Raw genomic sequence first — 15,945 nt, 5'->3', positions numbered from 1 at the left:
TTGTAAAGAGATATCATGAAGAACGCATACTGCTTTCTAGAATTGAACTCTTGCTGGCTGTTGAAACGACACCAGCTGGTAGACAGAGAAGGAGAAAGATCTCCATGCTCCATTATGAATTAGTGCATTCATGTAGGTGACTCCTCAGCATACCAGATTATATTTTATAACCAACACAGACATCAGGTGAAACAACTCCTTTCAGCAGCACTAGCTCAAAGTGCTAATGAAGCAGAAGACAGGGGTTTAAATACCCCTGTTCCAAATGAAGGGATGATTTCTCTCCACTCCTCCTCATCCCAACACACTTTTTTCATGCAGGTGACTAACAGCTGCAGTACAGAGGAGAGACTGTTGTTCCATTTCAATCAGAAACTAAAACTTTGGGGGAGAACATTAACACTAGAGTCTAAAAACATTTTCATTTCCTTTTGATGAATTTTTTAAAAGGGAGGGAGAAAATTATATATTTTGTGCATTTCCAAATCTTTCTGCAGGGAACATTTACCCTCAAATCAGGCCAAATGACTACATGTTTGTGTACACCACAGCTCTAGAGGAATGCAGTTTTGCTGCTTCTAGTATTAAAAGACACTACAGAGAGGGTGAAATAAAAACCACATTGTCTTTCATAGTGCCTCCCTTCTCAATTTCTCCTTCATGCACCAACATACCTACCATAAAGAACCAATAAATTCAAATATTTGGTTCCCACAGACAACTAGTTATTTGCAATAATTTTAAATCTCGTTTAACAAACCAATTTTCAAAGTTTTGTAGTGCTAATTCTCACCTTTTTAAACAAAGCATGCAAATAATTCTCCAAGTATATGTCAGAAACAAATGCAACTTTTTTAAAACTAATTTCAAGTAAGTGATATGACATCGTTCCATGATACAAACTTCAGTGACTTAACTAGAAGTCAGACACCTTGATCTTTCTAACAGAACTAGTGATATTTCTTTCTGTTAATTTTACTGTCTTTGACTTGGAGTAAACAGAAATGGTTGCAAAACAGAAGACAAGAAAACATCACAAACTAATACCATAACCTTTTCAACATTATGATCTGCATACAATTCTGCACTAGTGCAGTTGTTTTTTTCAAGTCGACTATTAACAAAAAGCAGAACCAGAAAAAAATAGACCAAAAAAAGCATATCCTTTTGACAAAAATGCTAATTTTCACAGTAAAGGCGGCAATGATGAATTTTACAAATTATGACCAAAGTAATCTTAGACAAGCTGATTTTATGCAAAAACTGTTTATCGACATGGATGTGATTCACATATCAATCCAAATTGCCTGATTATATAATATTAAACACACACATTTCCTCCTTTAGATGTTCTCCAAATGATACTTACCAAACTTACATACTCTCTTGACTCTGATATTCATTAGCATTCATTTAAAATGGAATCAAGCTTTTTATAAGTTTTCAGTAAGAGAGAGATGACTGTACCATAGTCATATAGTCACTTTCATTTCCAGTCTCCCCACACTATGTGGTCAGGAGAAATATGGTCAGATAATAAAATTTAAAGTACTTTGAATGCTCAGTTTTAGCTCCTAAAACTTCACTCCCTTCTACTCTGCAATTCCTACATGAAATTGGCCTGGAAGAATAAAGCTGCTTCAACTCTCATGCTATCTTTCTGATTTGAAACAAACACCCCAAATTCTGCCTCTGAATTTTCTGCAGCAATTTCCACTTTTGCTGCTTGTTTTACTAACTCAAAAATGCTACTGCACATACATCCTCAGCTATTTCTTTCCGTAAGAGCCTGTTAACCCATAGAGACAGTAATGATGAGAGATGGGAGGGTTCAATATACTGTCTCAAAAGCTGTCTGTCACCAAGTACCACACCAAGCAAGAGCACTAGATGGGGTTGCTGACCAAAAAAGTAGGTGCAAGAAAAAATTCTACCTACTGTTAGCTATCATATGAAGAAGTGTAGAAAGCAGAATACCCAAATCTATTTATCTTTAAAAAGATTGTAGATCATTATTTTGGGGCTGCAAAGAGAATATGAAGAGATACATTTAATGGCCTACTTACTGCTACCTTTAAATAAACTTTTTTTTGGAAGAACTGGCTACTTGAGTCCCTTAAGACCAAGGGAGATTAATTAAATGGTCAGTAGCAAAAGCTAATGGGAACACTAAGAAAGCACTGAGACCAGCTACAGCTCACATAATTTATAAACATTTGACAGCTAATAGCTTCATTTTTTTGTATTATGTAGATTTCAAGACATTTTCCTCTTAGCCATTGAAAAAAAAATACAGGGACAAATCACTGGCCTTCTAGAGGATACTCTTTTCTGAAAGCTTAATAGTGTATTTTTCTTTCCTCTTGGTTACTGTTACCTACCCTCCTTCTCCTTAATGTTTCAAAGATAACCAACAGCAGGCCTATTACTTGTTAACTGGTTCTCAAACAGTCTGCGCTGGCTGGCCATGTCAACCCCTACTGGCTTCACTGGTCTTTTCAAACGAGCTGTGTCAGACAGACCACACGGTAAGTGTTGTAATACTCAGATTTCCAGTTATTCCCCTACCCGATTTCTCTCAGTCACTTAAAAGCAGGATCTCATTTACTTCTTTTCAACTTTCTGATAATCACACCTTTATACTTACTCCTTTTTTATTTACTCAGAGACAAGGAGATTTTCCTTTTCATTTTTTAACTGACATAACTCTGTCAGTTTGGCAGGAGGTGGAGTGGGTGGGATTAGAATATACTGGTATGGATGCACACACCTATCCATCCCTCAAAACAATCATCAGTATCAAGGGCTCTTTTCTTAAGCTCATACTAACAGGTCTCTGTCACAGTGAACTTTGTTACTCTGCCCTGCTTGTACCAAAATAGTACAAGCTAATTCAAATTTATGTATTAAACTGAGCATGCTACTCACTGGAAGCACTAACACACAGTAAGAGTGAAGGCCTACACATTTATCAAGTTACGTGGCAAATCTGGGAACAGCTGATAATACCCAAACTTACGCTGAGATTTCAGATCAAGCTAGCAGAAATCAAAATGAGCATGTCAAATAACAATGAGAGAACCAAGCACCAGCCACAAAATAAAAGAAAGTTACACTAAGGCAACATAAGTGGCTTCCAAGATTATTTAAATTCCACAGAATCTAAACTCCTCTTGCCAGGTACACAATATCTGGTCCAAAGACTCACTGCTGCCGAGATCTGTCATCCCCTTCCACTCATGCAAAAACCCACCCTTCAGGGCCGAGGTGGCTTCCCAAGTGGCTCATTAACAGGGAGAATTTGCTCAGGATTTTGAGAACCATCAGAATCAAATGTGGAGCACAGACCAGCAGCACCACTGTACTGCTTCACAGAAGAAGAGACCACTTCTAGGAGCATGGTGGCTCACCATAAAGCAGCTTTGCTTTGAAATTAAACAAGACTGAATCCAGAATTCAGCACCTGTTGTGAACAGACGTCCTGGCAAGATTTTCTTGTAAACAGCTAGCGCAGTAAGAAGGGAATCCCAGATGACTGTTCTGCCCCTTTTCATACTGCAAAGACACAATTAAAAGGGAACAAAGGGGTATACAAACATTTGCCGGATTTTAGAAAAATATTTACAATGGTTGTGCTATGAAATAATCAAGCCAGAGAAGGATATTTATCCTAGAAATAACTAAGATGAAAAAGTGATAACAATAAGAAAGAAAAAAAAAAACAAACACCCAAAACAAACCTAAACCATTCAACATCCATTAAGGTAAAATACAGTAAATAAATTCAGCCAATTGGTTATTTCCATACGAGTGGATTTCTTTAAATAGTAATGAAATCATTGCTAAAAAATCCATTGTTATTAAAATAAAAAAGTTGTCTCAGCCTACCAAAATTAGATTTGTAAGTTGCCGGTCATTCCCGTAATTAAATCTGTGTCACAAATTTGCAAGAAAAATGGACACTATGACTAATGCATTTACTTGCTGCACTAGTGCTGTCAGGCTGTGTAAATCATTATGCCTGCTAAAGCAGAGTAGATAAGAATTCCATACATTTTCATTATCCAGCTAGGCCTTGCATACATGTGACAGGCTAACGTACATATTCCATGCTAGCTTTAGCTTTCATTTGGAATACAATGTAAATAAAAACACTAGCCTTGATTTGATTAGCCAAGTGGCTGCTCCAAAAATTAACTGAGTTCTGAACAATATGAATGAGCTCTGCCCCCTTCAAAAGACAGATAAACCAACAAACCCATACATACTTAATTTGGACAAAGGAGACTGATGAAGTGGTGGGCACCTGGAATAGGCTCCTTCCTTCAGACTGACTTATGTAGCCTAGACACATGCCTTCTTTCATCCCATAGGTTCCAACAGAGGAAGCAAAGCTAATCAAAGACAGAATCTGAAGAAGTCTCAACCAACACTTTCATTTTTTGGCTGTCCCTTGCTCTGTTTTCTCAGGAGTGCCATCGTCACAGCAGCAGAACCCTCTGAATCCTTACTTTTCCCCATGATTTCCTGCCACCTCAGACCTTCAGATCTTGGTTACAGTTCTTTGTTTAAGGTGAAGCTGACGGCTGTTCCTTTCACACTTACTGTTCATAACCCCAAGGCACCAAAGAATCAGACAAAATTGACTCACATCACAAGCTGCGTACTCTCATGGGTTTCTGCTTGAGACAGTGGGCTTGGAAAGGAGATTAATGAGAGGTGGGAAGAGATTAGACAAGACTGTTCCTAGTCTAGCAGTGCACAGTATTTTGTGAGGACAACCTCTTCTACACTTCTGACTCTCCTTCTTTCAAGTACATGGTATTATACTGTCACTGCGAATTGAGTTTAGCTCTCAACTGAGCACAGTCTGTTTCAGTGCAAGAGCAGCCTCAATGACAGGCTATGCCTTGCTGAACTTAAAAGTCAAGGACGCTGAGCCACCCAGGCAAACACCATGGAACAGCCATCAGCACAGCATGTTTTGCAGTATCCTGCCTATTGCTCTGTGCTTTGGACTTTAACAACCACTACCTTCCTGTTGCAGCAAAACTTTTCGAAGTAGAACAGAAATGCTTAGGAAGCAACAGTAATGCATACAATGTTAAGAATCTCAGCAGACCCATACTTAACATCCCAGACAATTTCTTTAGCCATTAGGTGCAAAAGTACTCTCTCCTACAAGTGGAAGCAACTACTTCAGTGCTTTGTATCCCAGCAGATCTTAGCACGCATTTGCATGCTTTACGTTAGCAACCCTGCTGATAACCAACTACCCCATATTAGTAAAACGCTATCAGATTTTTATTAACACCTCATTAAAAGGAAAAACTGAAATAATTTATTACGTTCTACAATTATTGTAAACCAAACTGTTTAAACGAGGGGAGGAGATAATGACATTAACTACCCAACTCAAAGAGATCCTCTGTGGTATGATTCTAAATATTCTCTTGGCTGAAATTTATGTAAATTGAATTCATCTATCGTTAGTTATTACTAATCTAGCTACATAAAAACACTTTTCTGTAACAATTAGTTCTGTAAAACACTGCATTTTAATTAGACCTGGGATATTATTAAACTAAGTGTAAATATATATAGTATCTTTCCATACATTGTTTTGCCTGTGTATTTATAGGAATATGGGCTTTGGTAGAGTTTAAAAAATAATTACTTTGCAGTTGGTTGGTAATTTTTGTAAATCTCCTTACCAGAAAACACCTCCAAAGGCTTCATCTAAGTGTATTTCTGCTCATCAAGACATATTTGGCATTTCTACGTTTTGCATACCACAGTGTTCCGTTTCACCTGAGTAACCTCATCTCAGTATCATTCTAACATTATGCTAAGTCTTTTCCCACAAACATTTTGTTCCACAGTTACTTAACTTCTCAAGGACCATTTCCTAGTCTTACAAAAAAAAAAAAAAGATTTTAAAAAAAGAGATTTAAAAGCATAGCACATCTTTCAGCCCCTTCAAATCAGCTTGCTTCACAGTATCATATGCAGGCACTGGCCCACAGGGCATAGTCTGAGAACAGACAACAACATACTGTCCTCCTGGCTTTGTCAGGGCTACATTAACAGCCCATGTGCTACACATTTTAAGACAGGGAACATAAGAAAACTGCAGCCCTGCCAGTGGTCAGATCCTTTCACATTATTTCCAGGACATGTACACGGTTATGGTCACAAAGATATAGTTATATACCTAAGCCTATCCACAGACAGCACATCATCAGACACTAATAAGAAAAATGCAAATGAGATTTAGAATCATCATGAATTAAAGATACAGGAAATAGGATCTCCACCTACAGCCAAGTCTGTAAGTTGGGCACCAATATAAACACAGATTTCCAAAACCACCACCAGGACCTTCCATTATCTTCTCAGAAAAAGGCCAATTATTTTCATGTTTTACAGAACAGTTTTGATTTCAAACAAGTATGTGTGCGTGTATATAATTACTACTTCGCTAGTTGTTCATGGAAAACTTGCAAGTAAGTGACCACATGCTAGTGACATTCAGAAGCCACTCCATAAAGGCCACATAGACCTACCTACAGCACTGGCTACTTACTGCAGTCCCTGCCCCGTTATCACCCCATTGCATTTTCAGTCATAAGGTTCATCCTATCAACTTCATAACTGGAAATGTTTGTAAGAGCAAGGCTTTCAGTAAATGTATTTGTGATTTATTTTCTGTCATACATACATATTCCCTACAAAATCATGATTTCAAACCAGGATACCACAACAAGCATCTCATTGTGTGCATGTATTTGTGAATTCATAATGGCCACTTTCTTTATAATTTTGTTTTTCAAAACAAATCAATTATTAGAAAAGAAATCAGCTGGTACTTTGGTTTGGTTCTAGCTGATCTGCAATATTTTTAGAAGTCTTTCCTAAGAATTTTTTAACAAGAATATTTACTGCAATGCTGCTCCAAGATTTAAAAAAAAAAAAAAAAAAAAAGTGAAGTGAATAAAAAAAGTTAAATGAGGTAATTATATGTACATTGAACTTTCCAGGGATCAGTTCATGGAACTAAGATCAAAACCAAAAGTGGGAGTATTACATGAACACACAAACTAGCTCAGCTTCTTTAACCGAGATTTCTTCAAAGAGCTACAAACACGTTCTAGAAATTGAAATATGTTTATGGTGCCTTACTAGGAGCCAGCATTGTCAAAAGATATTCTCCTAATGACAGCTGAACTGAGGCCTTTGGGTATTCAAGGAAACCTCCTGAACAGAAAGCCAGGGAAAGCAGAGAAACCGGAGCTCATGCCAAGCAACAAGAGAAAATGCCACACACACACAGACTTAACAGTTGCTCTAACACTGGGATTCCACAGTTTGTGGCAGAAAGCACCTTCTTCCCGTTGGAAAAGGAGAGGATAGATGACTGAAAGGAAAAAGTATTTTGGGAACTGATATTTTAAAAATGTGAAGTCATCTATACCCAAAAAACTTATATCCACCCTCCTAACTTTAAGCTAAACCCTCAAAAGTAGCAGCAGAATGCATAACTCCAAAATGCCACACAATTTTCTCCTGGCAGTACAGCTTTACATACTTAAAACTCCCAAACTCTAACTATTCATAAAACAAACATGCATCAAGTTACTTATTTTGCACTTGCAGTTTTGATTTTAATTTTCTAATCTGAATTTGTCATTCATTCATTTTATACAACATAGTCCTCCTTCTGGGGACACAGGATTGGAATCACGAGTGAATACTTCTAAACAACTACAAATTTTAGTAAAAACCAACAAATGAAATTATTAGCTGCCTAAATAAATAAAACAGTCGCAGTATCTTGCCTACACATAAAATAATTTGTATTTAATATTCATTAATGTCTCTCTAAACAACATATCAATAAAAGAAATCTAATCTTCCTTTCTTCATAAATATATTTAGTGATTTTTATAGTGTCCTTTCTGAATCTTTGGATACCATCAGGCCCACAAATACTGTTTTTGCTTTTTACAGAAATGGTTATATTTCCAGCTGGATTGATTGTTTTCCCATATCTAGCTATTTTAGTGTGCTCCTCAGAGACAGAGTGGCTTCACTGACAGCAAAATATGCTAAACAAATGACAAGTCACTGAGTAAATTAGCATCTACTCTCTGATCAGCTGGGTCATGTTTTCTTTTCAAAATCCATGGCCTCTTGATAGAAAATAATGAGTATTTGATGGGCCTTATTAGAAAAATCAATATATTGATGCCCATGTCTGAAACATCTGCATAATAATAGCTTCTGTTAACCCATTAAGGAGAAAATTAAGATGTGTTTACACATTATTAATTTACCACGAGCAGAAACAATTTACTCACTACTTTTCTCAAGAGTTTAACAAAAAGAAATTGTAGTAGCTGCATTTAACGGCACGGTGACACAAACTGAAAGATGATTCAAATTCTTGCCAGCTATATGGCATAATTCCACCAACACTAATGTGAACAATACAAACACACCAATGACACTATTAAAATAAAAGCACTTGCTATTAATAATGCATTACTTACCAAAAAACTTCCAAAAGCAGAATTAAATATAGCAGCTGCCTGAAGAGAGAAAAAGATAAATATCACCAATGGTAAAACAGCTATAGTACAAGAATAAAATGTTATTCCCCCACCCAACAAGCTATTCGATTCTCCAAATACACACATACACAGAGACATTAGGCAGTTGGCCACTGCTTAAAAAATTGCCAGTGGCCTGTAACTTATGAAGACTGATAGGTTCTAGTTTATGCATTTATAAGTAATGTGCTGAAATGGACAAAAGCAGGAGAAGAAAATCCTTGCCAGTTGACCTAAGAGGTATATCCACAAGAACTAAGAATATTACACAGAAGCTTCATCTCACTGCTTTTGCCCTGATTTGCCAGAAACATTTTTACATATTGACACCTATTAATTGAAATAAATATAATCTGACTTAAGTAAAACACTGCATTTTCATAGACTTAATTTTTAATGGAATATTAATCAGGCAGGCAAACTTAGTTGTTCATCATAATAAAGTATTGACAAATTCGTAAGTTTCTGTAGTTTGACCAACAAATTTAAAATAGGAAAAAAAAACCAAAAAAACCAAAACCACACAACCACCCCACACTTCTGAGGGCAGTGTCTAATCATCACTTTTTACTCCACACTCATTTAAAATAAGAAAATAAACAAGTCTGATAATGACTTTAGACATCTTTGTGCTTACCTAAATATCCAGGAAATACAAGGTAGCAGTATTATTTCTTAATATTAACTCATTAAATTCCAAGAAATTAAAACTTGAGTCTTGAATAGCTTTCCCCAATTACCAAGAAAGAACGGAAACTCTTGTATAGTAGCCAGTCTGATGATGAAAAGCCACACAGCAAAGGTAAGAGGAAAGGGAGAAGGGAAATCTACCATCTACATGAAAATTTAGAGCACAGTCAAATTAATCACTCTGGACACTTCCAGCTAAAGATTAATAACAAGTGGATGCTAGCGAGTTTAGTAAGTTTGAATAAAGTCCAAAATCAGGGTAGGAGCTGTAGCTGAACCTGCCTTCTGCTCCATAAGAGGATGCAATGAAAATGAATGGGTAATGAGATCCTTGGCTCTAGAGAGCTTAGCTTTCTTATTCAAGTTCATAATTAATTCAAAGCTTTGATAATTTCATTAGATTCCTCCTCTGCTAGCCCTATCAATAAAAGATGGCACTGGACTGCAGCTCCTCAGTGGCCCAAATACAAAAACAAATGCGGACTGGGAAACCTTTGCTGACTTGCTTACTAACAGGGACAATGGCATATGGCACTCCATGTTGCGGAGGGAGCATCTGAATAGATACAGCTAAATAAAACATTATAGTTGACAGTTGTAAACTACAGTAACATATTTTAACACCTCTTCCTCATCAGCATTCCTTTTTTGAACATAAAAAGAGGCACAAGTCCAAACAGTTCCTCTTGCCAGAGATCACAGCTGAAAGCAAGAGTGAGTACTACTTAAAATAATTTTTCAACAAGTGTGAATTAAATCAGGATTTTCTACCGTGCAGCTGATACTTCCATGTGGCCAGAGAGCACCAGATTACACCCATGCACACAAACCTACTGCAAAGGATCAGTTTCAATACAGATCACCTTGCAGGTATTTTTTGTTCATATATCCCTCTTCAAGTTCCTGTCACGATTATATTAAAAAACCCACCAGGTTTATCAAGTCTCTTTGGTATTTGTTGGACACATGCCACTCTTACACAGACTGATTGTATTTGACCTCTTCAAACCGGAAAAGATGCAGAAAGGTCCCTTTTATTACATCTGCCTCTGAATCCATGAAGGAGGATCTAGATTTCCATTTTTAAGCACACTTAAAGATCTCTTCCTTGCAAAACAGTCTTTGCTATATAAATCAGTGTAAATCAACTGTTAAGATCTGAAAGACAGAAGCATCTGGGCTTCACTTCCACACCAGAAGGCTGGGAGGAAACTTGATGGTCCCCTCCTCCCAATGCAAATTGTGTGTGCAGAGCGACAGCTACATTTCTGTCTGCCACAAAGAACTGTGTCGCTCACCCTCTTCAGGAAAGCTGGTGGAGCCAACGTAAAATGGATAGAGAGCATAAGTAGTAGCCCTTCGCTTTCTAACATGCTAAACTTACCTCCCTGTCTCAAAAATATCCAGTCCTACCAGAAGCTGGATTCAGGCCAGGCTCTGCTTGCACTGCAGGTGAGCCTGCCAGACCACAGCCACTGATGCAAGAGAAATAACTTTAGTGCTAGACAGCTCTCAGCCATTCTCCTGGTCACCTCAACGATGCACAAAAAACAAAGCAGTAGCTCAAAGGAGTAGCTGGCAAGAACCGGTACACTTAGTATGACACCATGCATCTAGTTTTAGCCACATGAGCAGCTACCAATTCTGATTTGAGGATCATCTACAGACACAAGAATGTATTTTTTACTTAAAATACACTGCAATTCCACTTCCAGGAGAAATTCTGTACCTGGAAAGGTGTTAAGGAGAGACGCTAGATAGCTCTGTGGTGGCAATACTGGATGGTGATGTTTTGGCTATCAACAAACTTTCTTCTTTCCCAATCCAGCTGGAAGATTTCCGATTTGTTTGTTTTGGGGGTTTGTTTGTTCCGGGTTGTTTGGGTTTTTTTAATATTCTCAAGCACATAACAGGTACTAAGACAACAGTCTTAGACAATTTTTATGCTTCAGGTATTCAGCCAGTCATGTGCAAAAATCATAATTCACAACTAGTCCAGGGGTACAGTAGTTTGCAATTTTTAATTCCCTTTCTCCAAAGTGTCAGAAATTGTCCATAGCAGATGATTAAGCACACATTAGAGGCAAAAGAGGAAAAAGAAGGGAAAATAAAACAAAAAGCGAAAACCGCAAGTTAAGGTATAATCATTCAGATTATTTGCCTCACTGAGGGAGGACTTACACATGTCAATTAGTCTATTTGCAGTTTTCATTATAAAAATTTCTCCTGCAGAATAAATTCAGAGGAAATTTTTCTCATACCCACAAACCTGGGGCTTGTATTTGCAATTCTGGTTCAGCTTAAACAAACTGGTAGTGAACTGAGTTGCTCCAATTCGTAATTAAACATACCTAGTAGCACGACCCTGTAGAATTTAAACACTTTGTGCTTCCAACTCCCTTCTATCAAGAGAGATAATATTGCCTACATACCTCACAGGGCATTGTCAAAATTAATTCATTGCTTAAAAAGCACTCTGAGATCCTTAGAGGGATGATACAAATAAACATTAGTGCTGACACATGATACAGCTAGGCTCTTCGTTTTCTATTTGAAACATTTATTAGTCACTATTATTGTATAACTTTTTTTAGTGTTTGCTCCTTTTGTGCTTCAACAGATATCAGACTATATGCAGTCAGCTTAAATGAAACAATAAAACATGAAAACATTTAGATGTCCTTATAATACTCCAAGTTCAGATTCGCATGTGTTTGCAAACCGTTCATTGCACTTACCGTTAATACGAGGGGAGAGTTCACTATAAAATCAATGGCAAGATCCTTTCAAAAGGTAAATGCATAGCCATGTCTTGAAATGCAAGGTCAGACCACATTCAAAAGCAGCAGCAGTAAGAACCAGACCAATCATTCAAGTTTACATCAACTCAGAGACATGACTGAAAGTCACTATCGGTACTCTTAACAGGGCTAGTACAGGAGAGCATGTACATCTCCAGTTTAAAACAGTACACACTAGCTCCACTAAACACCAAATCTGCTTGATGTTAAGCAGGTACAATTTCAGTCAACTCTGTATGGCACTGGACTTGAGGGAACTCTCTCGCTGGTCGGCATTTCCAGGGAGGATCTGCTGGCCTGGAGCACTTTCAAGGGAGCAGTAACTCAGTCCACCTCTGAAGGAAACCCATCTGGCAGTACACTGGGCAGAAGCCTTCCTCTTCCCATACCTCAAACCTAGTGCAAAGCTTCAGCCCTTCATCTCTCACCTTATCTGGAACACATGTACAGAAAACACTGCTACAATTTCTAACAGTGACGGCAACAAAAACCAAGACGGATCCCATTGTAACAAAGGCTAGTAAAAGAAGAAAAAGGCAAAGCCACAACCAAGGGGCTGAGCACTTCCCCACGGGTGGGTACCCAACTGCAGCAGCAAGTACACAGAGCATTCCAGTCCGTGTACCTGAGCAGCAAATCGAACAAGCGTGCTAAGGTTTTGATAGCAGTAAACACAGAATAAATTCTGAACTCTATTCCACTTCCTTGTATTTTGGTATCAAACTAAACTACCTTGGAATTTATTAGACTAGATAACTTTTGATAGTAATGTAGCAAGACCACATTAAAGAAGAGGAAAAGATACACTGGCAACATTTGGAACACCTGGGTCAAAACCCAACATTCTATCATTATCGGCAGTATTTGAATGAAACTGTTATGCACAACTCAACTGGAACTACAATTTCTTTTACTGCAGAGTCACAGGGAAACAACGGTGCCTTATAGCTTTGTATGTGGATCACGTAAAAAAGTAAAAGGCTTTTTCACCAATATGTATGTATCTTTTTAACACTAAAACATTTGATTATTGAGTGTCATTTGGCAGCCTTTAGGAAAGTAACCTTCCTAACTGTACTTAACCCGATGCTTACCCAGAGGCACCCTATAGCTGAGAGAGCATATGCTATGCACACTAGGACCCGCCTGGCCCCAAGTTGTCCCTGCTCTGCGGGAAGGACATTCCAGGGCCAAGGCCACAGATGCAGCGTAATGAAACTAAATCACCTTAAAATGTCTCAGAAGGAAGTGGCCTGGGTGTCATACAAAGCTGCTCCAAGTATGTCCACAATTACCTGCAGTTAAAACCTCATCATCTTCAGATGTGCACTAGTGGGGGATATACAGCTCGAGCACCAGGCATAAGATTAAATATCCTATTTAACACACATGGCATAATGAAGAAGAGAGAAAACCCCAGAACAGTAGAAAGGAACTGGAGAAAGACAATGACTCTAGCAGGATTATGCAGTAGAGGCACAGAACACAATGTAGTACTGTAAGATTTTACATTGTCCATATTATTAATGCAAAATTGATAGACCTGTGTCTCCTATTTGACAGGAAGAAGAAAAAAAAAATTTAAAAAAATGGAAGAAAGTGATGGAAATGGTTTGACCCAAGACGGCAGAAAAGGAAATTTTATCTCGCCAAAGAGATCAGTGTAGTTCAAGAAGGTGGAGGAAGATGGTAGGATGTCAGAAGTAGCTTGAATGCACTGGCAGAGTCCCTTTAAACTCCTTCAATCTTCTATTTAAAAATAAAATCTCATGTGAGTGTTACCACAGCTCATGTCTTAACTGCTGTTTCCATTAATAAGATGTTACAGCTCTGTAGAAAGCTATTTGCTACAGCACTGTTACTGCAAACAGAATATAAATATACCTAATAAGGTTTAATCTGTGTTGCTGTTCATAACTATTCATATCTGAGTTCAGACGGGAAAAATATATATATTCAAGTTCCTGGTTTTGAGCACTAAATTGAATCAGGTGTCCTCTTCTCTTAAGAAAATTAAGTTGCTTTTGTGCAAGAGTGTTTTAATGAGAACAGAGCCTGCCGACATTGATAAATGGGAATGACACCAGAGAGAGCATGTAAGCAGGACAATATGTGCATGTTACAGTCTTACAGGCTATTTTTCACTGACTATCCTGAATGACTTCGCTGTTTCTTAAGGGGCCTATTAATCTCAAATTTAGTTATTACACAACGTTTATTTGAACATACATTCTGTGGATGATGACAGTTAATAAAGGAAATCTTTTACAAGCTGTATTTTTACATATTGTTCCAACTGCAGCTCCTAGTCAATCTACTGTATTGATGAAATAACCTAGTTATGATGCAGCTTTAAAAAAGGCACATATATTCAGATTCTTTTCTAAGCATATGGGGACTCTTAAATAACTGTTAAAATGCATATAAAAATCCTGCTACAGCATGGCAAAATAAAAGAGGTAGTGTTAACTGCTCAACAAAGTCTCTAGCTGCACAGTTGCCCCCTCAAAGGCAACGCACATGCCTTTTTAACACTACAGCATCATCTTTGAGAAACAAACAGGGTCTAGACTTGACTCTTGGAGATGTATAAACACTCCATATTGAATTCAGCAGAAGCAGTAGTATGCATCTTACACATTAATTTGGCCCCACGTATTGTATACATGATAGGCCACCTCAACAGTGTTATTTCATTAAAAAAAACAAACAAACAAAACCACAAACACACACATGCCCCCCCCCCCAAAAAAAAAAAAAAACAAAACACACAAAACCAGACTTTGGCAACAACTACATTTTGAGTCCAAAGAAACCTTAATAAAAATCTGAACTCTTATTCAAGAAGTCTTTTAAAAAAAGACACCAATCTCCAATTTTTTAGTGGAGTGGAACTGTACACATAACCTTATCTTCTTAGAAAAACAAAACCAAAATCACCCAAAAACCCATACCACACACAAAAAAACCTGTATGCCTGCAAACCAAGGAAACGCCAGAACACAACAGGAAAACCCACCAAGATACGGTGGGGATTATGTTTTTTATCCACGGCCACATTCCCTGTGGTCCAACACAATTTGTTGACTGTGCAAAAGATATGGCCTAATCCGCAACCTGCCTCTAGAGCTGTGCTGAAAATACGAAAACATTTCTTTATTTCAACCATGTTCAATAACCATCAGTTTTATGGAAATAATGCTGAAAAGGCACCAGAAAATGAAAACAGAATAACTAATGTGCTTTTTGTTCACATTTCAGTGGGGGAATGTCATCCAGAGAATGATCTCCTCTAAAATACCTCATTGAGCCATGGATTCAAAGCTGCATACACTCCAGATTTGTTCCGGGCTGGCAGAGGTTGCCATCACCCGAGTACAAGGTTGTGCTGCCTCAGTCAGGCTCAGCGTTCTGCCACAAGCAGAGCACAGAAACAAGCTGGGGGCTCTGCTGGCAGAGAGTTATTACCTCCTACCTCTTACTAGCCAAGTTCCTTCTGTTGAAAATGACTCTTTCACTCCCACATTTTTGCAGTTTCTCATAACCATCACCGCCTGTTGGTAATAATATTTATAAATAAAAAAACATCAATCAAGAGGATGTCAAAAGGCAGGCTTTTTAGACACTTTAGTGTATGTGGTGCTCTCCTTTGAAGGATTTCTGTTTGACCAATAGTTTCAGCAATACTGAAACAGGGAAAGAAAACTATCCTGCTTCCTTTCACCAGAAACAGTAACTTCTCTACTGTGACAGGCATGACTTAAGGCAGTTCTGGAGCGTCAGCACTGTATTTCTCATTCAGGGGCCGTAGATGAAGACATCAAAATATATACATCAAAGGC

General features: G+C 37.9%; 1 protein-coding gene across 8 annotated transcripts in view; it reads right to left on the bottom strand.

Moving 5' to 3' along the window:
* The window catches only part of SLC10A7 (solute carrier family 10 member 7), a 153,619-nt gene that overhangs the window by 93,206 nt on the left and 44,468 nt on the right, over window positions 1-15,945 (bottom strand). For 6 of the 8 annotated variants that reach the window (XR_005105646.1, XM_037396602.1, XM_037396573.1 and 3 more), the window contains one exon: window positions 8,553-8,591. The exons of the other annotated variants lie outside the window; for them this stretch is intronic. Coding sequence is in view for 4 of the 6 variants with exons in the window: in XM_037396573.1 (XP_037252470.1) it covers window positions 8,553-8,591 (39 nt within the window). In the remaining 2 variants the exon portion in view is untranslated. The remainder of the gene's footprint in view (window positions 1-8,552; window positions 8,592-15,945) is intronic. 8 annotated transcript variants of the gene reach the window in all.

Source organism: Falco rusticolus, chromosome 1, assembly GCF_015220075.1.
Source record: "Falco rusticolus isolate bFalRus1 chromosome 1, bFalRus1.pri, whole genome shotgun sequence".
NCBI classification, from domain to species: domain Eukaryota; kingdom Metazoa; phylum Chordata; class Aves; order Falconiformes; family Falconidae; genus Falco; species Falco rusticolus.
The sequence above is the reverse complement of the archived record's forward strand: the minus strand, read 5'-3'. Positions and strand labels throughout refer to the sequence as shown.